Source organism: Gossypium arboreum, chromosome 10, assembly GCF_025698485.1.
Source record: "Gossypium arboreum isolate Shixiya-1 chromosome 10, ASM2569848v2, whole genome shotgun sequence".
NCBI classification, from domain to species: Eukaryota; Viridiplantae; Streptophyta; class Magnoliopsida; order Malvales; family Malvaceae; genus Gossypium; species Gossypium arboreum.
Window position 1 is genome coordinate 460,611 of NC_069079.1, and position 24,754 is coordinate 485,364.

The 24,754-nt window shown below is 31.4% G+C and overlaps 2 protein-coding genes and 2 long non-coding RNA genes across 5 annotated transcripts; all 4 read right to left on the reverse strand.

Annotated features, from left to right (window-relative positions):
- Positions 1-6,398: 6,398 nt before the first annotated feature.
- LOC108488744 (probable terpene synthase 6) lies at positions 6,399-10,466 on the reverse strand. Its single transcript, XM_017793028.2, has 7 exons — positions 10,164-10,466; positions 9,320-9,593; positions 8,356-8,725; positions 8,052-8,270; positions 7,818-7,959; positions 7,033-7,281; positions 6,399-6,953 (listed from the first exon to the last, which is right to left on the reverse strand). The coding sequence occupies exons 1-7, from the start codon at positions 10,425-10,427 to the stop codon at positions 6,663-6,665; spliced, it is 1,809 nt and encodes a 602-aa protein (XP_017648517.1). The 5' UTR covers positions 10,428-10,466; the 3' UTR covers positions 6,399-6,662.
- Positions 10,467-15,568: 5,102 nt separating this feature from the next.
- Positions 15,569-16,546, reverse strand: LOC128281738 (uncharacterized). Its single transcript, XR_008272000.1, has 2 exons — positions 16,465-16,546; positions 15,569-15,784 (listed from the first exon to the last, which is right to left on the reverse strand). It is a non-coding gene; the product is annotated as an uncharacterized LOC128281738 (long non-coding RNA).
- Positions 16,547-19,841: 3,295 nt separating this feature from the next.
- On the reverse strand, positions 19,842-21,056 carry LOC108488612 (vetispiradiene synthase 2-like). Of its 2 annotated transcripts, XR_008271628.1 has the most exons (4): positions 20,996-21,056; positions 20,783-20,924; positions 20,451-20,581; positions 19,842-20,370 (listed from the first exon to the last, which is right to left on the reverse strand). XR_008271628.1 is itself a non-coding variant. In XM_017792901.2 (2 exons), the coding sequence occupies exons 1-2, from the start codon at positions 20,619-20,621 to the stop codon at positions 20,080-20,082; spliced, it is 462 nt and encodes a 153-aa protein (XP_017648390.2). In that variant the 5' UTR covers positions 20,622-20,663; the 3' UTR covers positions 19,842-20,079. The 2 variants fall into 2 exon arrangements, 1 of the variants encoding a protein (XP_017648390.2); XM_017792901.2 differs by lacking the exons at positions 20,783-20,924; positions 20,996-21,056 and having other exon boundaries at positions 20,451-20,663.
- A 403-nt stretch (positions 21,057-21,459) lies between these two features.
- On the reverse strand, positions 21,460-23,045 carry LOC128281421 (uncharacterized). The gene is made up of 3 exons (XR_008271629.1): positions 22,922-23,045; positions 22,214-22,487; positions 21,460-21,877 (listed from the first exon to the last, which is right to left on the reverse strand). It is a non-coding gene; the product is annotated as an uncharacterized LOC128281421 (long non-coding RNA).
- Positions 23,046-24,754: the final 1,709 nt, after the last annotated feature.

Sequence of the window (24,754 nt, forward strand, 5' to 3'; positions counted from 1 at the left end):
GTTGATGAGGGATAAGTAGCTGATGAGGCTATTTATAAAAAGCCAAGAGTATCCTTTCTTGGAAAGGAAAAGATATTTTGGAAATAGGAAATCAAAGTAAATCATGTGATGCTTCCATTTTTATAATAATTAATTTGTTGATATCGTACATTATCAATAGTTAAAAATGGAAAAAAAATCAAACCGAATAGTCTGAAGTTATCAGCTAAATATGTCCAGTATAATCACCAAATAATAATTAATTAATAAGCTTTCACACTTGCACTGCCTTCCTCTCTTGGGCTCCAATGCCAATACCAGAGACGCCTCGTATTGTTTAAACTTAAGCCATAACATATTTTTAACAACTTGATTTTCCGCAACATGATCACAGATGTTAATTTCCTCCATACATGTTGAGATTGCAATTTCTTTGCAAAACTTGGTCCATCTAAGCAAAAACATTGCTTAATGTATCTGAAGTATTATTTGATTGATTGAAAATAATTCACAAAAATTTTCAATTTAGACATTAATATTTGATTTTATTCTTGTTTTGGTGACCGGTCGATTGATAAATTGATAATGAAAAGTTTTTTTTTTAAACCGGTATAATAACACATTTAGTCCTTAATACTTACATATTCTATCAATTTGATCTTCAAACTTCTTAACTAAAGTTTTTAACTTTTAAAATAAAAGCATTCCACATCTATAAATTTATAAAACAGAAAAAGAAAAAAAAGTAATTTCTCTCAACTAAAGAACCGTTTTTTGAGCCAATTCTTGAGACCAATAAATTTATCTTGGAACTGTGAAAAATAAAATAGAATAAAATAAATAAAAATAAAGAACACATAAATTTTACGTGGAAACCCTTTCGGGAAAAAAACCACGGGCGAGAGAGAAGAAAATTCACTATGTCGAAAAATTTTTCTCAAATACAAGAGGAATAGACTATGTCTATTTATAGGCTTGCAAAGCCATATTCTAGTAGGATTGAAACACCTTATCCTAATCAATATAAAATAGATGGAGTTTAATAAGGTTTAAAACCTTATTCTAAAATAAAATAAAAGAAGTCTAGTTCTATATGGATTTTACTTTTATTTTATTTTCCATCGTATTTTATTTAAATAAGAATTTGGGTCACTTAATTCTAACAATCTCCACCTTGACACAAATTCTCAATGAACAAGTTCTTCATCGCGAACTTTCAATAAACAAGTTCTTCACCTCTTCCAAAAACCCCTTAAGGGTTTAACTTCAACAATGAACACCAACCAAGTCTAAGCAATGCTCAAACTTGGTTATAGGAAGTGACTTAGTCATCATATCTGCAGGATTTTCATGAGTGCTAATTTTGCTCACAACAATATCACCACGAGCAATAATATCACGAACAAAATGATACCGAATATCAATGTGTTTTGTTCTCTCATGAAACATTTGATCTTTTGTAAGAAAGATGGCACTCGACTATCACAAAATCTTGTGCTGATTTGAAGGTCTTCATTGAGTTCACTAAATAGTCCCTTCAACCAAATAGCTTCTTTACAAGCCTCAAGAATCGCCATGTACTCAACTTCAGTGGTAGACAAAGCGATCGTAGTTTGCAAAGTGGCTTTCCAACTAATTGCACAACCTCCGATTGTAAAGACGTAACTCGTGAGAGATCTTCTTCTATCAAGGTCTCCAGCAAAATCAGCATCAACATACCCTATAACTCCATCTTTAGTTCTTCCAAACGTAAGCAAACATTAGTAGTGCCTCGTAAGTATCTTAAAATCCACCGAATCGCTTTCCGGTGTTCTTTACCGAGATTCGCCATGTATCTCGCTAACTGCCCGATCGCATATGATAAATCGGGCGTGAACAAACCATAGCATACATGAGAGATCCTCTGCACTAGAGTATGGAACATGTGACATGTACTCAATCTCATTATCGATTGAGGAGATAAGGCCGATGAAAGTCCGAAATGGGCGCTAAAGGAGTACTAACAGCTTAGCACTCTGCATATTGAACTCGCAAAGAACTTTCTCAATGTACCCCTTCCGACTTAGGTACAATTTACTTGCTTTTCTATCTCCGAGAATCTCCATACCAAGTATCTTCTTTGCTGGTCCTAAATCTTTCATCTCAAATTCTTCACTTAGTTGGGCTTTAACCTTTCTTATCTCTCTTTTATCTTTTCCTTGCTATCAACATGTCATCAACATAAAGTAGTAGATACACAAAAGAACCATCATCATTTTTCTTAAAGTAGACACAACTGTCAAAACTACTTCTTTTGAAATCATGAGAAGTCATAAAGGAATCAAACCTCTTGTACCACTGTCTTGGTGATTGTTTCAAACCGTAAAGGGACTTTTTCAAAGAAGCAAACATAGTCCTCTTTTTCGAGACTATAAAACCCTCGGTTGTTGCATGTAAATATCTTCCTCAAGTTCTCCATGCAAAATGCGTTTTACATCTAACCGCTCAAGCTCCAAATCATGCATGGCAACAATACCAAGCAAAGCTCGAATCGAACTATGCTTAACAACCGGAGAGAACACATCTGTGAAGTCCACTCGGAATTTGATCAGAACCCTTTGCAACAAGCCTTGCTTTATATCCGGGTTCTTCAACTCCTGAGTCCTTCTTTCTTTTAAACACCCATTTACAACGAATGCCTTTTTACCTTTAGGAAGTTTTACAAGATCCCATGTTCGTTTTTTGTGGAGTGATTCCATCTCCTCTTGCATAGCAAACATCCACTTTTCTCGAGTCTTCACACTAATCGCCTCGAATAATTAAATGGCTCTTGATTCGCATCTATATCTTCAGCCACATTTAAAGCATAAGCAACTAGATCAACCTCGGCATTCTTCTTTGGAGGTTTAATTTCTCTTCTTGTCCTGTTTTTGGCGATAGAGTATTGCGGTGAAGAAGCAACTCTATTCTCAACTTTTGTACGGCTTGAGGAGTTGATTACGTATTAATCGATGCTCCACCGCTTTTGGTTTTCTTTATTGGAAGAGTCTTTAAGAGATAAGTTAGGTAGCATAGCGGTTTCATCAAAACAACATCTCTGCTAATCACAACTTTTCTATTTTCGAGGACACCATAACTTATAGCCTTTTACACCACTTTATAACCAAGAAAACGCATTTAATGGATCTCGGTTCCAATTTTCCATTATCAACATGAGCATACGCAGGACACCCAAAAATCTTTAAATCGAATAATTAGCGGGATTACGGACCATACCTCTTGTGGAGTCTTTTTCTCAATGGCAATGGATGGAGATCGGTTGATCAAAAACATGCAGAGAGGTCGCTTACGCCCAAAATGACTTGGTAAGTTGGCATTTGACAACATACATCGAACCTTCTCCATGATCGCTTCGTTCATTCGCTTCGCAACGCCGCTTTTTTGTGGAGTATGACGAATCGTCAAGTGTCTCATGATCCTTCGACTTGCACAATCTATTAAACTCATCGTAGCGAACTCTAAGCCATTATGCATGCGGAGGTATTTTATCTGCTTTTCCGTCTGTTTTTCAATCATAATTTTCCAAGACTTAAATGTGGAAAACACATCGCTTTTCGCTTCGGAAGAACGCCCAAACTTTTCGGAAAATCATCAATAAAGGTTAGCATATAATTAGCTCCACCTCTCGAAGGCACTCGGGCGGCCCCCACGATCGAATGGATATACTCCAACGTTTCCTTCGTGTTATGGATTCCTCTAGTGAATCGAACTCTCTTTGCTTCCCAAAAACACAGTGCTCACAGAAATTCAGGTTTGCAAATTCCTTGCCCATTAAGAAGTCCTCTTTGCTTAATTCGCCATGCCATTCTCACTCATATGCCCTAGGCGCATATGCCAAAGTTTAGTAATATCATCATCGACAAGGAAGAGGAAGCGACAATGCATCACCGATAATGATAGAACCACAGAAACATATAACTTGGCAATCTTTCTTTGCCCTTTCATCACAACAAGGACCCTTTGGAAATCTTTAAAACCCCACTTTCACCGTGTATGCATGCCCTTTTGAATCAAGAGTACTCAACGAAATTAAATTTCTTTTCAATTCGGAACATGCCGCACGTCACTAAGTGTTCGACAACTCCATCAAACATCTTAACTTTAATTGTTCCAACACCGCGATTTTACATGAAGCATTATTTCCCATCAAAACAACACCTTCGAATCTTTTTTCATAAGTTGTAAACCAATCCCGATTGGGACTCATGTGGAAGGTGCAACTGAATCAAGTATCCACTCCTCGCTTACTTTAGAATCATTGATGAAGCAACTAGAAGTTCACCATCGCTGTAGTCTTCTACAACATCGCCTTCACCGAATTTTCGGTTGTTTTCCCTTTTGATTCGTAGCCTCCTTTTAATCTTATTTTGTAGCTTATAGCACTCAGATTTAATGTGCCCTTTCTTCTTGCGAAGTTGCAAGTTTTACCTCTGTTTGAAGATTTCGATCTACCCTTAGATTTACCACGAGGATTCCGTTCTGTGTTCTACCACGATCATCATCAACATTCCGGTCTTGTCTCCCACGAACAATGAGACCCTCTCCCGAGAGTTGGGTTTAACCACAAGATGCTTCATCTTATCATACGAGGTTAAAGAATCATAAACCTCATCAACTGTGAGAGACTCGCGGCTATATAAAATCGTGTCTCTAAAGGTTGAATAAGACGGGGCAACGAACAAAGTAGAATCAACCCTAGATCTTCCTTATCATCTTGAACCTCCATGGCCTCCAAGTTTGAGAGAATTTCTTTAAACAACATTAAGTGTTCGTGTACTGACGCACCTTCCTCCAAACGATGAGCATAAAGACGCCGCTTCATATGCAACTTGCTTGTTAGAGTTTTCGACATACATATTTGTTCTAGCCTCTTCCATAATGCAGGCGCTTTTCTCTTTCATCACATCCTGCAAAATTTCGTTGGACAAATGCGATGTAATTGTGTTAATGCCTTTCGATCCTTACGCTTCTTCTCTTCATCTCGTTAATGTCGAAGGCATCTTATCTATCCTAGCGGGGCATCCTCTAGATCCATCTGCAAGAAGCGCTTGCATCTTAATTTGCCACAACGCAAATCGGTGTTGCGATCCAACAATGAATTTCATACTTCAAAGACGCCATTACCGTGATCGAAATGAATAACCCTAAGCTCGATACCAATTTGTGAAAAATAAAATAGAATAAAATAAATAAAATAAAGAACACATAAATTTTACGTGGAAACCCTTTCGAAAAAAACCACAGGCGGAGGAGAAGAAAATTCACTATGTCGAAAAATTTTTCTCAAATACAAGAGGAATAGACTATGTCTATTTATAGGCTTGCAAAGCCATATTCTAGTAGGATTGAAACACCTTATCTAATCAATATAAAATAGATGGAGTTTAATAAGGTTTAAAACCTTATTCTAAAATAAAATAAAAGAAGTCTAGTTCTATATGGATTTTACTTTTATTTTATTTTCCATCGTATTTTATTTAAATAAGAATTTGGGTCACTTAATTCTAACAGAACTTTATTTCCTTTTTTTAATAGTTTTCTCTCAAATATCATATTTTATAACACTTTGATTGTTAAAATTTTGGCTAAAGAAAATGGAAAAACCTTGAGAAAAACATTTTAGATTTACTCTTATTGTTAACAGTATGATATTTCCTTCAAGGTACATATAAATAGTCCTATAAATTGGAAATTAAATCCAAAATTAAAAAAAAGTATGGTTTTGAAGAATCTAATTATTTCATCAATAATTATATAAGAAAATTATGAACATTTAATTTTTCATAAGAAAAGAATGTGAAAGAATTAATTGAATTTTCTTTTGTTACATTGATAATAATTTTAATTTTTAAATAGATTAAGAGATTATTATGTGTTCTATTAAATTTTACTTTTAAATCCACCATAAGCAATACATATCACTAATAATTTGATTTAGATTCAAATCATTTATCGATTAATTAAAAACTAAAATGGTGCTAGTTAGAGTGAAAAATTATTTTTTACAAATATTAAATTATTTATCATATTTTTAAATTATTTATTTTATATTATTGTCAATAGTATTTAGTTAATTTCTAACACTAACTTCTTATTCTTAAAAATATAAACAAAAAGGGTTATGTCTTGAATAGTTTCAACATAAATAAAACAATTAATAGATGCAGATGCCTTTTTTTTTAAGCTGAAAGATTTGATTATGAAGTTTTAAGAACAAATTAATAGAATTTATAAATATAAAGGGTTAAATTTATTAAATTATTTAGAATTAGGATCAAATTGATAGAATTTGTAAATATTGAGAACTAAATATGTTATTATACTAGTTAAAAAATACTTTCTGTTATCAATTTAACTGTTAGTATCAAAATAGGAACAAGTTCAAACATTAATTCTTAAATTGAAATTTTAATACTCAAAATGTATTTAGACTAAAATTGGCTAAATTAAAGAAACTAAGTCTACTTAAATTAATGCAAACTATTTTAGTTTTACATATTTTCATAATTATGTATATATGATTAATATTCTAAGAATCTGAGAATGGCACCATACAACCAATCCGAGGATGAGTTTCTCTGAGAAGCTGTTGTAAGGCTCAATTTAATGGCAAAGTGGCGTAAAATAAATAGATATAAAGTTGGTTAAAGGGGGATGGGATGAATGAGCAGTTTGGCGATGGCATCTTTCAAATATAGTTCGGGCCTTGTGAATCCATCGTCTTTCTTGTAAAGAACCAAAACTAAACGTGCAACGTTAAGAGCTCGCACCGCAATTTTGTTTGAGACAGGCATTGGTTTAAGGCAACCTTCGTTCATGTCTTTCCAAGCAACCTCAATCATTTCCCTGAAAGCTTCGACCGCTTCCTGTCTTGTGACACCATATTGTTTCATGTAACAACTGGTTCCAGAAACCAGTCCCCTCTTTTCTTCATCCTTAATTTCACCATTAACACATTCCTGGTTACATTGCTAGAAGAGTTTTTAGAAGAAAAAGAAAAGGTGAGGGATATACCTCATTAGTTTGGATATCATCGTAGAGACGAGCAATTATGTTGAGGGCTTTATGAAGTTTGTTATCAGTATTGATCAGCCATTGATATGCAGTTTCATCCGCTTCTTCCATTCCTATCAAGGCTTGACAGACTGAAACAATGGCTGCACTTGACTTCAATGCCGTGTCCATATACTCATCAAATGTTGGCATATAACATCCATGCACCCAACGTCGCTCAACAAGATAGGCTTCTGCTAATTTCTTGAACTAATCACCACACACATTAATTAATTAACCATAATAAACTTTATGTTGTGATGCAACTTAAATTAAAAATATTTGGGATCTTAAGGACTATTCTAACAGTCGAAACGTGAAATATCAGTTCAACCAGACATTTTCAATATGCAAACATCCTTGGTGTTTCCTTTTGTCTTGGTTGATGACCATGTATTGTATTAAGGAATGAATGAAGTTTTATCTCAAAACAACCTCAATGAAATGACTCCAACTATGCATAGGCTCATAATTAAAGTGTACGAGACTAATTTAAATCAAATTATGTTGAAGATTGCATGTCCAACTATGTTGAATAATGATTTTCTACCTACAAGTTTGGTGGGATCTTTGTATAAGATTATTTTGAAAACCTTAAATAATAGACTGAAAAAAAGTGTTGAATAAAATGAAAAATGGCACACAGCTAGAGTGTTTAATTTCATAAATGGGTGACAAATTACGGATGGATACTACTTGCATGTGAAATATTACATTTTATGAAGAACTGATGTAATGTAATTTACCTCATTTATAAGGTAGGAAACGGCATAGGATCTCCTTTCTTTTTTCACCTTATCCTCGACTTGGTTGTGAATATTTAAGATAGTCTTATAAACAAGTTTCAAGTAATTTGTTGGAAGTTCATCCATAGCATCAATATTAAATCTACGCACCACCAGTTAATTTTAGTCATAATTCATTAGAATATTAATAAGAATTTATATATAGTAGAGTAATTTCAAAAACAAAAATTAAACCTTTGGATTGCGTCGGTGAAATATTGGAGTTCTTCATAGGTACCATAGGCATCGTAAGTATCATCGATGAGTGCTAAAGATGATAGCAGTTTAGCATATGTGTTGCAAGAACGTGCATAACATGGTTCAAAATAAATCGCTATCGCCGAAAAAAAGCACTCCACGATTCTATTTCTTGCATATGGAAACCTTGATTCCATATTTTCTTCTTTCCACTCACTGTATGCCCCAAGCAAGCATGACATTAACTAAAACGAAAAGTCGTACCTTGGGTTCAAAATAAAAATAAAAGAGTTCTCATTACCTACAAAGGTTGCTTAGCTCCTGTTGAAGCATCATTTGGATCCGATTGAAATCATACTTAGCAAACTTTAGTAATGTCTCATTCCTTGCTTCATCATCATCTTTTTCGTAGAAACATATATATTGCCTTGCTTCTAGTCTTGGAACCCCTCTTTGGTAGGGACAACAGAGGGCATTTTCGATGTATTGGGCATAGTGCGTACTTGTTTGGCTCACCATGGATTTCAATTGCGATGTTGTGAAAGTACAAGCTTCATCAAGAATGAGTTCGCCATTTATTCTGAATTGGGAAGCTTCATATAAACTTATCATCTCTTTTGTATCACTAACTTTGAACTCACCATCCCCATCCTTGAACTTGTTAAAAACATCTAATTACATTGCATTAGCATTTCCAATTATAATAATAATAATAATAATTCAAATCCAACTAAAAATACTAATAATGTAAGAATTTTGTTATTAATAAATGCTTCGTGTATATACTAAAAACATAAAAGAGACACATAAAATGTTATAAGAGAAAAATCAACCTAAATATTAGGTGGTCAAATCAATCAATTTATGATTCAATCATCACAAAATAAAAATTCACAAAAAATAACACAAACAAATAATAAAAGTAGCGCAATACATTATATTATAAAAATTATAACAATAAAATTAATTACTTAAACTAACTTATTAATTGATTTTTAACTGATTTTGACTTAATTTTTTTATAATTTCGACACCTCTTGATTTTAGGATACTAGAGTTGATTGCATCATTAATTTTCAATTTAACTGTCTTGTCCGGTCTAGTTAGACAACCATAAGTAAAATAATAATTTTAAAAGTCAAAAGGATGGATCAAAGCAAGTGTTTACTATTCCACTACACATGTCTATCTTTAAAAGAATTCATTTGACACAAATCAACGTGAAATCAATTTGAATAGTCCTTGTAAGATATATAAACACTTACCAGAAGACATATTATAACCATGAGATCTGAAAACTTGAAACATAATCGCGATTTCATGCAAATTATAATCGCTATTATGAACGAGTTGACTTAATGTATGAAAACAGTGAGTTAATTGTTGCTCTATTTCAGTCTCGAAGTGGTAGGATACTCCTAGGCGACATAAGGAATTTATCAAAAGAGTATTTTGTAAAGGATCAGTTGTAGAAGCCATTAACATATCCTTCACCATTTCTTTCAATACTTCAACTTGTGTTGAGCACCGATCAAATTCCTACATATATTATTATATATAAGCAAATGGAAAATAAAATTGAATTTTAATTTATCAAACAAGTATATATGTGCACGTATGTGTTATATAAATCATAAATATTATATATATATATATACACACATAAATACATGTAAATATTCATGTATATTAATGTATACTAATTTTGTTGACAGTTCTATAAGTTCAAAGGTTAAAAGGTACATTAACAAGCCTCGTATTATCCATAATTATTCAAATGGTACCATAGCTCCCTTAAGATCATTTATACGTTAGCAGTCTTAAATTTGAATCCTGCCATGATGTTGCTTTTCAGTAACAGTGGTGCCATACAGTCGCTCTTCAACGACCATAGCTTTTACATATACATGATATAATTAAAAGATATCGCTAAGATGTAGAAAGTATCATTTATATGCTTATCAATATGTATATATATAGTATATACTAACCGGGAACACTATATATACTAAATGAAAATGAAAGAAACTAATCTTGATGTTTTCAATTAAAAAATATGGAATTAAAATTAAGGAAATGATGGATGTAATACTGTATATAAATATATACCGAGATATCAAAGGAAAGAGTGAGGAAACGATCACCCCATATGTCTGGGGGAAAGTTGGCCAATGAACGACCACTTTCTCGATGGTTACTGTTCAATGGCGCAGCCTCTGTGGAGCCTGTTGAATGAGCTGCAACAAAGCAGCACCTCTTGGCCTTGTGCTGGCGTAGGGGAATAAGCATTGGGAATGGTGGAGAGGGAGCCTTAGAGAGGCAAAGGAGGATGTTGGTGTTGCCCAAAACACTGCCTTGGGCTTGGACTGCCATTTCTATTGCTAATTACACAACAGAACTGAATGTGAAGTTGATGAGGGATAAGTAGCTGATGAGGCTATTTATAGAAAGCTAAGAGTATTCTTTCTTGGAATGGAAATGATATTTTGGAAACAGGAAATCAACGTGAATCATGTGATGCTTCCATTTTTCTAATAATTAATTTGTATCGTAAATTATCAATAATTAAAAAGGGAAAAGAATCAAACCGAATGGTCTGAAGTTATCAGCTATATGTCCAGTATAATCACCAAATAATAATTAATTAATTAATTAATAAGCTTGGACACTTGCACTGCGTTCTCTCTTGGGCTCCTATGCCAATACCAGGGACGCCTCGTATTGATTAAACTTAAGCCATAACATAATTTTAACAACTTGATTCTCCACAACATGATCACAGATGTTAATTTCCTCCATACACGTCGAGATTGCAATTTCTTAGCCTTGAAAAACTTGGTCCATCTAAGCAAAAACATTGCTGATAACTATTATTTTATAGATTGACAATATTTCACTTAAAAAATGGTTATGTGCATGATTAAGTTGGAAATGATTCTACCCTATTGATTGAAAATGTGTTAGTGCGTTTAATCATTAAAGGATAATTCAAGGTTTGCGTGCCAATCGAAATTGCGTGTCTATTAGGTTGATTGGTAGAATGGTAGTGCGTTTAACCCTGTCAATTAAATAAAGTATATTATTCTATTCATACCACATTTAATCAGTGTGTTAACCTAATAGTTGATGTGTTTACGATTTAAAATGAGGTCTGAATTTCGTTGTTGTTAAAATTTGATCTCCTCTTATAATTAAAAAGAAACTAGTATATTTTTTAATTAAATAATCAAAATTTAATGCGATGTTGAATTATGGGTCGATTTCCTGTTTCTATTTTAAGATCACTCAATTATGTATCAATTTTAAAAATTTTTAATTTAGACACTAACGTTTGAATTCCTTCTTATTTTGGTCACAAGTCATTAAATTGATAACAAAATTTTTTTTTTCTAACTGGTATAATAACACATTTAGTTTTTAATACTTACATATTCTATCAATTTGATCCTCAAACCTCTTAACCAAAGTTTTCAGCTTTTAAAACAAAAGCATTCCACATCTGTAAGTTTGTAAAACCTAAAAAGAAAAAAAATAACTTCTCTCGACTAACGAGCCATTTTTTGAGCCAATTCTTGATACCAATAAGTTTATCTTGGAACTTATGTCCTTTCCTTTTCTTTTTTTTTTTCAATAGTTTTCTTTTAACTATCATATTTTATATCCATTTGATCAGTAAAATTTTGGCTAAAGAAAATGGAAAAACCTTGAGATCTAATTAATAGAAGCTGAAAGATTTGGTTATGAAGTTTGAAGAACAAATTAATAGAATTTATATATAAGAAGGGTTAAATTTATTACATTATTTAGAATTTGGATCAAATTGATAAAATATGTAAATATTGAGGACAAAATGTGTTATTATACTAGTTTAAAAAAGGAACCTTTCATTATCAATTTGAAAGTGGGTGATGAAATAGGAACAAGTTCAAACATTAATGTCTAAATTAAAAATTTTAAAGTGAATGACCAAAACAAAAATATAAACATAATTGGATGGCTATTTATATAATTTACCTTAAAATTTATGATTATATTAAGCCGACGTCTATTTTTGGAAACATTCCACGTCATAGTTTCGGGAACTTTTATGATTAGAATTTTATGATAATAGGATTAAAATATAATATTAGTAGAGGGTTCTTTTTTTTAAGATAGTATATGTTTTTTTATACTAATATATTTTATTATTGACATATTTCAAGATAAAATTTGTGATTGGTTGTAAATCACCGATCCTCTTATTGAGATTTAATTCGATCTTCATAGATCTCGTGAGATATTTTCTTACGAAGTTTTGTTATAGCACCTATAATTGCCTCTGTAATAACTCGAATTTTATCGTTACCGAAACAGTGTATTTTCGGGTCTCCGTTTCTGAAAAACGGATTCGTAAATATTTATTAAAAATATTTACGAAGTAAAATGAGTAGTTAATTAGAGTTTAATTAAGTAAATTTAGCTTAATTAAGAGTAATTAGGAAAAATGACTAAATTGAATAAAGGATGAAGTATGAATTGAGATAGAAAAAGTAAGTGAATCTAGTTAAGATTAAATTGAAATTAAAGTAGAAATTGAATAAAAATTGTATTAATTAGATATAAATTAGTAGTGAATTAACGAATATGAATTGTTTTAATTTCCGTAGCTAATGCTGTCTCGAGAAGTTTCGGCTAAGTAAGGAAATAGCAAAGTCAACAAGGAAAAGCTTGGAAAAGCTCGGAAAATACGGTTTATATTTCTATAATCCGAACTCAGTCATTATTTGTTATATTTATATACATATGACAATTGTTAGTGTTAGAATTATGATGTTTTACAATTGAAATGGATTGATTTTGGTATGTGATGAATTTATCAAATTTATATTGATTGAAATCATTTTGATTGAATTTATATTGATTGAAATTATAATATATATATATATATGATCTATGTAAAATTTGAATATTGAATGAATGTTATATTGAAAATTATATTGATTGGAAATATGAGGAATTGATATGAATACATGAGATTTGTGATAATTGAATATTTGATATTGAAAAGTGAATTGAGTTATATTGGATTATGAATTAATGTGAATAATTGAAATATATTTGTTGAATTGAATGAAAATGCATGAAATTGTGAAAATGTGTGAAAATATGTGATTATTAGAATGGTATATTGATGAAAGATTTATTAAATTGAGAAAGTGAATCAAATACCCTATTAATAGTATCGGACCAGATTGGATACAAATGGCATGCCATTGGGTTTGTGATGTGATGAGGAGATTTGTAGTTCGGCCAAGAAGATGTTTCTGTTATTATATACTTCGGTTTATCCGAAGAGGCATTTAATGCCTTATGGGTGTGTTTGGGAGGATATGATATACTGGTGTGTTATGGAGGATTTATAATATTCCGGGTGTGTTTGGGTTGAATATTTGGGTGTGTTTGGGTTGGATATTCTGGTGTGTTTGGGTTGGATATTCTGGTGTGTTTGGGAGGAATCCGCGTATCTATCAGAGTCCGAGTCTTGTTAATAGGGGTAAATGAGTGAAAAGATAAGTCGAGTGAATTTGATTGATTGAGCTATTGGAATGAAATGAGAAATTGAATTGAGAATTGAAATTGAGATATGAGATTGAAAACATGAACCAAAAGGTTCATGAAATGAGTGAAGTTCAAATGGATGATGATTGATGTTAGAATGAATTAAAATGGTATACTGTTAAGAAGTAAAGTGTGAATACAAGTGAATTGTGAATATATTGTATAGAATTTATACGGTAAGTAAATGAAAAGAATTGAACAAATATGTTATTGTGTTTGTTATATGACTTGTATAGAATTTTTATGGTAAGTAAATGAATTTTATCTATAAAATAAATAAATGAATACTTATAATTGTTATTGTGATTTTAAGTTTAATTGTTATATTATTAAGTGTTCGGATTATGAAAATACCACTGAGTATACCATACTCAGCGTACGGTTTGTTTCCGTGCGCAGGTTTAGTAAAGATAGAACGTTGAATCAGCATCCCAGTTCGATCCCGAATTCATTAAGGTAAAGTGTGTTAATTATTGGTAATGGCATGTACCTAGGATGTCTTATGTGTGTGTCATTTTGAAATTGTAAATGTAAGGATGAAATGATATTGTATGGATTTAGTGAATAATAGTGGTGAATGAATAAATATGGCCTTGGCAGTTTTGGGTTACTGCAGTAGTGTAACTTTTGAAATTCACCATAAATTTTGGAAATTGAATTAAGGGCTGAATAAAATATGAGATTAAAGCCTGATGAGTCTAGTTTCATATAGAGGAAATGGTGCATGCAATTGGATTTTATGTTATTAGATATTTAAATTGTTGTGAGACAGAGTCTGAATGACTTCGAGATCCTCTGTTCTGATTTTAGAAAATCATTAGAAATTATACAAAAATAATTATGAGTTTTAATTTATATAGTTAAAAACTTTATCGAGTCTATTTTCAAGAGGGATAGACAGGAACATCATCCGAGTCCTGAATTATGCGATAAATAATTTTTAGTGAAGAGAGGTTAGAACTGTTGGACAGCTAAACAGGGGAAACTTTTAGAAATAAACTGTACTAATTGGATAAACCAAAAATTCTGAAAATTTTATGGTAGAAAGATATATGAGTCTAGTTTTAAAGAAAATTAACGGAACTTAATTTGGAGTTTCATAGCTCCAGATATAAATATTTTAGTGACTGTTGCTCAAGAAGACAGTTTTGACATGAACATAAGAAAGTAATGGAATTGTGTGTAATTATTCTGTAAACTCCGGTAATGCTCCATAACCCTCTTCCGGAATGGTTTAGGGTTAAGGGGTGTTACAGCCTCAGGTTTAGGGGGATAGTCTGACAAATAGACATCTACAGGAATTGTAACGCCCCCTTTACCCGAGACCGTCGCCGGAGTCGAGCACGAGGCATTACTAAACTTATTTGAGCACTTAAACAAATTCAAACAATTTATATCACACTTTCCAGACAAGCTGTCCAACTGCGTTACAGATGCAAAAAAAATCATATCTCGAGTTAAAAAACTCAAAATCCAAATCCGTAAATTTTCCCCAAATCTAGGCTCATATATCTACTTACTAATTTTTTTCTAGAATTTTTGGTTGGGCCAATTAGTACAGTTTATTAGTTGAAGTCTCCCCTGTTTCAGGGTTCAGCTGCTCTGACCCCTGTTCACTACGAACCAAATTTCTCCATGTACAGAATTCAAATAACCAAGACGTTTATTTCTATTAAAAATAGACTCAATAAGGAATCCATACATATATAGTATGACTCCTAATTAATTGTTTACAATTTTTAATGATTTTTACAAATCAGAACAGGGGAGTTCAAAATCACTCTGACCTTGTCTCACAAAAATTCAAATATCTCCTGATATGAAAGCCTTTTGCTTACACCGTTTCTTCTATGTGAAACTAGATTCAATAAGATTTAATTTCATATTTTATTCAACCTCTAATTAGATTTTCATGATTTATGGTAATTTTTCAAACTCAAACTACTGCTACTAACCAAAAACTGTTTTGGTACAAAATGTTGTTAACTAGTTTATAACATCTTTACTTCATTTCATTTAAACTTTATACATGCCATATAAATCTTCAAACATAAAACAAAAGCTACCGGAATTGATCTGGATAGTGTGCTTTGTTGTGTTGATCCGATCTACCCACTTCACTTCAAGTCAATCTACATAAAAATATTAAACACACACAAGTAAGCTTATTGAAGCTTAGTAAGTTCATAGGTTAAAAGTAATGCTTACCAAACATAATATTTCCAAACAATACCAAAACATTTACTAAAGTTTCCTGCGATTCACAACCATTGTTATAATAATTCACATAGTTGAGCTCAACAAGAAACAACTACTCAATCTCTTTCATTTGGATCACTTCTCTTTTATTTCTTATAATCAAATTAGGAAACGGCTTACGAAATTGAGTACGTCGTTGCTCAATGCCACGATTCACAACTCAGTATGGTTTTCCTCATTGAAATACCATACCTACATTTTCAACTCGGTATGGGAAATGTCATACGCATTTCTTAACTCAAGTATGGATTTGATAATACCATACCTACATTTCACATTTCGATATGGATAATACCATACCTACATTTCACAACTCAGTATGGATGATACCATACCTACATTTCACACTTTGCCATGGAACAACCATGGTCTTATCCGTCAATTCATCACACGTCACGATCTGACGTACTCAATCCTGCGTTTTCCTAATTTGCATTTCCACATTTATTCTTTCATTAACAAAATCTACAGTCCCACAACAACGTATATAATAACACATTATATACTTCAATCATTCACAAATAAACATCTAAATTCAACCATATGAACTTACCCGGCTAATTTGTAGAAGATATTGAAATTTGGGGACTATTCCGCAACTTTTCCTTTTCCTCGTTCTTCTTTGGATTCTTGATCTATAATATAAAATATTTCTACTCATTAGCATTTATTTGATTTCTATTTCACTTCACAATTTATGCTGTTCAAATTTCGAAATTGCACTTTTACCCCAAAATTTATAGTTTTCACAATTTAGTCCCTGCTCAATTCACCCATCAATTGAACTAATTTTTCTCAATTAACACTTTATTTTATCATTATAAACTATTTCAAAACCTTTTATATTCTGAATTTCAACAGCAACCTTCAATTCACAACTTTTTCACAATTAGGTCCTAAATATCATTTCCTATCAAAATCACTTAATAAAACCACCTTAATATGAGATTAGAACTTAAATTTCATAATAATTCATCATAAAATTCCTTACCCATCCAGGGTAACTTCCAATTTCACCCATAAAATCAAAAACTAATGAATTCTACAAGTGGACCTAATTGTAAAAGTCATAAAAACATAAAATTATCAAGAAAAAGCAAGAATTAAACTCACATGATCTAAAAATATGAAAACCAGCTTTCTCCAGACCTTCTATGGCGTTTTGGCTGAGAAAATATGAAGAAATGTGTAGATTTTTCAATTACATCATTATTTAACTATTAACTTTTATCTATTTCCAATTTTGCCCTTGTTCACATTGTTTTCTTGCTTATTTCATACCCAAACCGTCCAGCCATTAACCTTTGGGTCTAATTGCTCTTTAAATCCATCTTTTAAATACTTAAGCTATTTACTCATAATTTAACAAATTTTGTGCTATTTTCAATTTAGTCCTTTTAATTAATTAGCCATCCAAGCGTTAAAATTTTCTAACGAAACTTTAATACTAACTCAATGACACTCCATAAATATTTATAAAAATATTTATAGCTCGATTTTCAACTTTGAGGTCTCGATACCTCATTTTTGACCCGTTTGACCTAATAAATTCTTTTAATTCACTAATTTCACCATTTCACAAATTCTTCTAAATTCTTACTTGACTCATAAATATTAAATTACTATCTTGTTCAATCTTATTTGTCGAATTTAGTAATCTCAAATCACCATTTCCGACACCACTGAAAATTAGGCCGTTACAGGAATTAGCCTATCGACCCCCCGAACAGTACTACAAAAATCAGTACTGAACATCCCCCTGTAATTGTACACGTGCCCATAGCAATAACTTATTTAGGTTCGGGCATTTGTTCATATAATCTCACAAAAAGAGGGTGCCATTTCATTGTTACTGTTCCAGCAGTTACAATTAGGACTGCTTGTCTAGGACTTAATCTTGGTACCAGTGCATAATGATCAAAGTTGAAACGTGAGCCTATTAATGAAGCAAATTCAATAAAGCAACATCTGATACCATAAAAAAGCGGTCATAAACTGGAGAGTCTTGACCAATTTGAAAGATCATTTAACGTAGTTGAAATAATTGAATCTTGGGTTGTTCGATCAAGTAAGAGAAATTCGATGGAATTCATATTCAATGTTACTCAAGTAAGAGAAATTCGATGGAATTCATATTCAATGTTACTCTTACTTCTACTTTTTCTTTCTTTTTATTATTTGAATATTCAGGAACTAAGACCATTCTAATGCTCCTTTTCGCCATGCATAAACTGAACCGACAATTAGAATAAGCACGAAAACGAAAGCTTCTATGAATTATATATGGATTTAATTTCTTTAGAAATTATATATTATATATACATGAAAATATATCCCAATTACATCCATATAAATAAATATATATAATGTAAATATAAGTTTTAAATTTATTAATTAGGTTCAATAATTTAATTTAATAATTATAAAATTTAAATGTAATTATATAAAACTTAAAATGATTAAGATAAAAAATTAAAAGTTTATTTAAAATATCAATGTTTTGTACTAACTGGTAAAAGTCGTTATTGATCGGAATGGGTCAAAATATACCAAAATTTTGACTAAAATAAAACATAAACTATTTGATACCGATTTATGACTGAAACGACATGGTATCAATTACCACGAATGAAACCCCAATGGTAATCTCATTGCAAAAGAAGCTATACAATTTGCAACAGTTGACAAAGGTAAAAACACCATGGAGGCAATTATATTAAGAGTCAAAATGCATTTTGTCCCATTTACTAAAAAATGAGAAAATTAATCTTTATACGTTAAATTAATGAGTAAATTGATCCTATTATCTATTTCTACTATTAAAAAATTGGTCCTTGTACATCAACATGAAGTATACATGACACATCATGTGTAACTGTTTGATTATTCTGTCAAGTACATCAATTTTAATAATAAAATGGATAAAATTTTAACAGAAAGAATCAATTTACTCTTTAATCTAATAGATAAAAGTAATTTATACAATTTTAATAAAGAAGAACAAAATGCAATCTAATTTCCTAATATAATAAGTATATAATATTTTTACCGTGGATAATGGTAACAGATAATACCTCCGAACATGACAGATATCTGGAAAGCCAGAAGCACAATAACTGCAGCAAGCAGAGTTGCTTAAGTGCCTCCAAACTCTTTTAATGAATAAATCATAAAAAATTAATGAATTAATTAACTAATTATATATAAAGGTTAATATACTAAATAAGCCCTCAAACTTTATCACTTTATATATAATCTTTTATACTTTTATTATATCCAAATAAGCACCTTAAACTTTAATTGGCACTCAAATAAGCTATTAGACTTTAATTTGTAGTGCACCCGAGTAACCCTCCGATCATATTTTTAAGCTATTAATAATTGTCCAATTAAAATCATTAGACCCAAATCGATCTTATACAAATTTAAGTTGAATATTTATAGTTTATTAAAGGCATAATGATAAATTTACTAGGTTAGCTTTCAGTAGGAAAATTGTCACTTGTTCTGTTGATATTTTACAAGGATGGGGATTTGATGTATAGCAATTTTGATTTGGGTTCTCGAGTTAATTTTGCTATTACTTCCTATATTATACGTGAGTTTTGAATTTAGTCCATGTGTTTTAATTTGGTCATTTTTAGTTCATCTACTTTTTGAATTTTGAGATTTCAGTCCCAATTAAACAACGATTAAATATATTAAGTTTTACTATTTTCAAAATTTTACGCGGTAAACATATTATCTCATGTGTTCATGTGTAGTGTTATGTCAGTTTACTATTTCTACATGCTATTCACGAAAAAGTCAGTTAATAGATATAACAGTCAGTCATTTGAATTAAATTTTCAAAATTAGGAAAGTATAAGGATTAAGAATGATCAAATTAGAGAATATGGACAAAATCTATAATTTTACCATAAAACATGATTAATAGTAGAATTTTTTTATTTTTTATTTGCTAAAAGATAACAAATATAGAAAGACTTGGAGAAATCCAACAAAGACGACAAGATTACAAAACACCCATAGTAAATTAATGTAAACTAAAAATAATTCATTTAGAGTTGAGAGTAAACACAAAATATATGGAATTCCCACTAATGGCTCGGTGACTTCATCCCCATACAACCCACCTAATGGCAGCTCCTCTTCGTGGCGTGTGTTGTTAGAGGGGAATGGGTTGAATGAGCAATTTGGCGATGAGATCTTTCATGGATTTTTCGGGGCTTCCAAATCCATCGCATTCCTTGTAAAAAACGTCCATTGAACGTGCAAAACTAAGAGCTCGTAGCGCGATTTTGTTTGAGACGGGCATTGGTTTCAGACAAGCTTCGTTCATGTCTTTCCAAGCAACCTCAATCATTTCACTGTAAGCTTCGACCGCTTCCTTTCTTGTAACACCATATTGTTTCATGTAACAACTGGTTCCACAAACCAGTCCTCTCTTTTCTTCATCCTTAATTTCACCATTAACACATTGCTCGATTAAAAAAAAGATTCATTGATCTATGTATCAAATAAAATATATATATATACCTCATTAGTCGCTAAATCATCGTAGAGACGAGCAATTATGTTGAGGGCTTTATGAACTTTGTTATCAGTATTGATCAGCCATTGATATGCAATTTCATCTGCTTCTTCCATTCCTATGAAAGCTTGACAGACTGAAACAATGGCAGCACTCGACTTCAATGCAGTTTCCATATACTCATCAAATGTTGGCACATAACTTCTATGCGCCCAACTCGCCTCAACAAAATAGGCTTCTGCTAATTTCTTGAACTAATCACTCACCACCATCAAATTAAGATTATACATTGCTTAAAGAAGACATGAAAATATACAATTGATGAAACATAAATTACCTCATTTTTAGTGTAGAAAACTCCATAGGATCTCCCTTCCTTTCTCACCTTCTCTTCGGCTTCATCGTGAAACTTTAAAATAGTCTCATAAACAAGTTTAAAGTTATCTGTTGGAAGTTTATCCATAACACCGACATCAAATCTGAACACCCAACAGTTAATTTTAGTCATAATTCATAAGATATTAAGGACAGATTGATTAGGAAATCAAACCTTCGCATTGCTTCAGTGAAATGCTGGAGTTCTTCGTAAGTACCATAAGCGTCGTAGGTATCATCGATGATTCCAATAATAAATGTCAGTTTAGTTTGTATGTTGCGAGCACATGCGTAACGTGGTTCAAAATTAAATCCAGCCGCGTAGAAGAAAAACTCCACGATCCTATGTCTTACGTATGGAAGCTTTGATTCTAGATTTCCTTCTTTCCACCAACTGCATGCAAACCAATGAGAAACAACTATACTATTTATAAAATTTGAATCCAAATCTGTTTATTATTAGCATTAAATCCAATCATTATAATTTGAATCTAAATAAAAATTATTAAATCCAACAAGTATAAAAATCTTTTTAAATAAAATTTTAAAAAATAAGGTGGATAGTGTATTCAAATATTCGAATAATAAATATCTAAAGATTAATATCTGTATATACTTCAAATCCCATTATTAAAATTTAAATGCATAAAATATATATCTCCTTGTTTATACCTAGATAACAAAAATGATTTTAGTTCCTGCGAAGGTTGCTTACTTCCTGTTGAAGAATCATTTGGATCCTATTGAAATCATACTTTGCGAACTTAAGCAGTGTATCATTGCTTACTTCATCCTTTTCGTAAAAACATATATATTGCCTTGCTTCTAGTCTTGGAACCCCTCTATGGTAGGGACGGTAGAGGGCATTTTCAATATATTGGGCATAGTGTGGACTTGATCGGCATTGACTTCAAGTGTGATGTTGTGAAAGAAAAGGCTTTATCAAGATTATGTTCACCATTTATTCTGAATTGAGCAGCTTCGTATAAACTTATCATCCCTTTCGTATCATTAACGTTAAACTTGCCGTTCTCATATTTGAACTTGTTAAAAGCATCTAACTCAAAAGAAGAGGAAAAAAATACAATATGTTAGTATTTCAGTTTCAATTGCATGTTAGGGCTTATTTTATTGTCCATATTTGATGTTCAGATTGCCCATTTCAACAATATTATCTCCAAGATTTGAACATGTGTTCTCCACTTAAGGTGTGCCAAGCACACCTACAAATAATTATGTGTTTGAATAGCAAAACATATTTTTTTAGAAATATCCAGAAAAACCCTAGATCCTTTTGGACAAGATTAATTTTGTTGAGACAACAAATCATTAATTATGATATTAGTTAAGATTAATATGATATATATATATATGCATGATATATTACACTTACAGGAAGGCATGTTATAACCATGAGATCTGAAAACTTGAAACATGACCGCAATTGTGTGCAAATCATAATCATTGTTATGAATGAGTTTGCTTAGTGTATCAAAACGGTGAGCTAATTGCTGCTCTACTTCGGTCTCAAAGTGGTAGGATACTCCTAAACGGCATAGGGAATAAATCAAAAAAATATTCCGTATTGGATCAGTTGTAGAAGCCATCAACATATCCTTCACCGTTTCTTTCAACACTTCAACTTGTCTTGAGCATGACTCAAGTTCCTACATATATTATCATTATATAAACAAATCGAAATTAGTATATATGTGTTGATATGTCTCAACTCCGCAGTTAAGAATTGTAAGAATTTATAAGTCGAGAAATATATCAAGAAGTTTGATATCGTCTTTAATCGCTGGAGTGGTACATGACTTCCTCAAGATCCTCTATCTGCTAGAGTTCTTGGGTTTAAGCATTGGGTCTATGAAACTAAATATCTCTCAGCAAAACCAAGACACATAAATAAAGTTATTTCATGAATTAATTTTCACAATTTAGCATTTATAGATTTACATATATACATGATAAGATTAAAAGACATCCATTAATAAGTTTATCAGTATGTATATATATTAACTGAAAAAGGCAAGTAAACTTGATGGACGTAATAATATATATACCGAGATATCAAAGGAAAGAGTGAGGAAACGATCACCCCATATGTCTGGAGGATAGTTGGCCAATGGACGATCCATAGGTGAGGAAACACTGCCTTGGACTTGGACTGCCATTTCTTTTGCTAATTACACAACAGAACTGAATGTGAAGTTGATGAGGGATAACTAGCTGATGAGGCTATTTATAGAAAGCTAAGAGTATCCTTTCTTGGAATGGAAAAGATTTTTGGAAATAGGAAACCGATGTGAATCATGTGATGCTTCCATTTTTATAATAATTAATTTGTTGATATCAATACGAAATTAACATCTATGATCATGTTGCGGAAGATCAAGTTGTTAAAATTATGTTATGGCTTAAGTTTAAACAATACGAGGCGTCTCTGGTATTGGCATAGGAGCCCAAGAGAGGGAAGGCAGTGCAAGTGTGAAAGCTGATTAGTTAATTAGTATTTGGTGATTATACTGGACATATAGCTGATAACTTTAGACTATTCGGTTTGATTCTTTTCCCTTTTTAATTATTGATGATTTACGAGACAAATTAATTATTATAAAAATGGAAGCATCACATGATTTACATTGACTTCCTATTTCCACAATATATTTTCCATTCCAAGAAAGGATACTCCTAGGTTTGCGAGCCAATCGAAATTTGTAGAATGGTGGTGCCTTTAACCCGGTCATTAAAATAAAAGATACTAATCTATTCATGTATTTAAACACTGTATTGTTGTGATTGTTAAAGTGTTCACCGTTTTAATTGTAGTTTAAGTTTAAATCACATTATTTTAGTATTTTATTCTTCTTTTGTAATTCAAAAAAAAATTAAAATAAAACAATCGAAATTGTTTGCGATGTTTTTTAAGAAATGTGCCCATATTGTAGTAAATATGTAACTGTTTTCTATTTATTTGAACGATGAATAAAAAAATAAAGTTAATTTCACATTTCACTATTATGTCTTTTATATTTTGCATGTATAGCGAAATTGTGATAAGTAAATATTAGCTTATTCATTGTCTAAAGTTCAAACTGAAGATAGTGGTATTGCAAAGAGTGTTTACATTACAAGAAAGACAACTTACTTCAGTATATAATCTAAATGAGTCTGTAATCTCATAAAAAAATTAAAGTGAGCATTTGATTCAAATACTGTGAAGGATTATATCGTCTACAATTTCAATTGGGGAGATGACTGGTCTTGGCTATCGGAGTAGTTAATTCCACGAGTAGAGACATAGATGTATTCATTAGTAGAATGATACATTGGATTGGACTGAAGATAAATTATTTCTGAATCCGTTTGTGAATTAATTCACTTGTTACGTTTATGGTGTGATTTACCTAAATCCTGAATTAGTCGCTGACCATACGTATGCACTCATGTGCTTTGATATAAGTGGAGGCTTATGCTTTAAAGATGATCGAGCCCATAGCCGGTATGTTGGGTACATGACTTGTTTATGGCATGGCTTTAATAGCAACAGTGGAATTCATAGCTCAATTGAAGAGTTAATGATATTCTCTCACTAGCATCGTGTAAATTGATAAATAAGAAAAAGAATGTGAAAGAATTAATTGAATTTTCTTTTGTTACATTGATAATAATTTTTAATTTTCTAAACAGATTAAGAGATTATTATGTGTTCTACTAAATCTTAATTTTAAATCCTCGACAAGAAATTTATATCACTAATAACTGCTTTTAGAGTCAAATCATTTATCGATTAATTAAAACTAAAATGATGCTAGCTAGAGTGAAAAATCATTTTTTTACAAATATTAAATTATTTATATAGTTTTATTATTTATTATATTTTAAAATTTTGTATTTTATATTATTGACAATGGTATTTAGTTAATTTCTT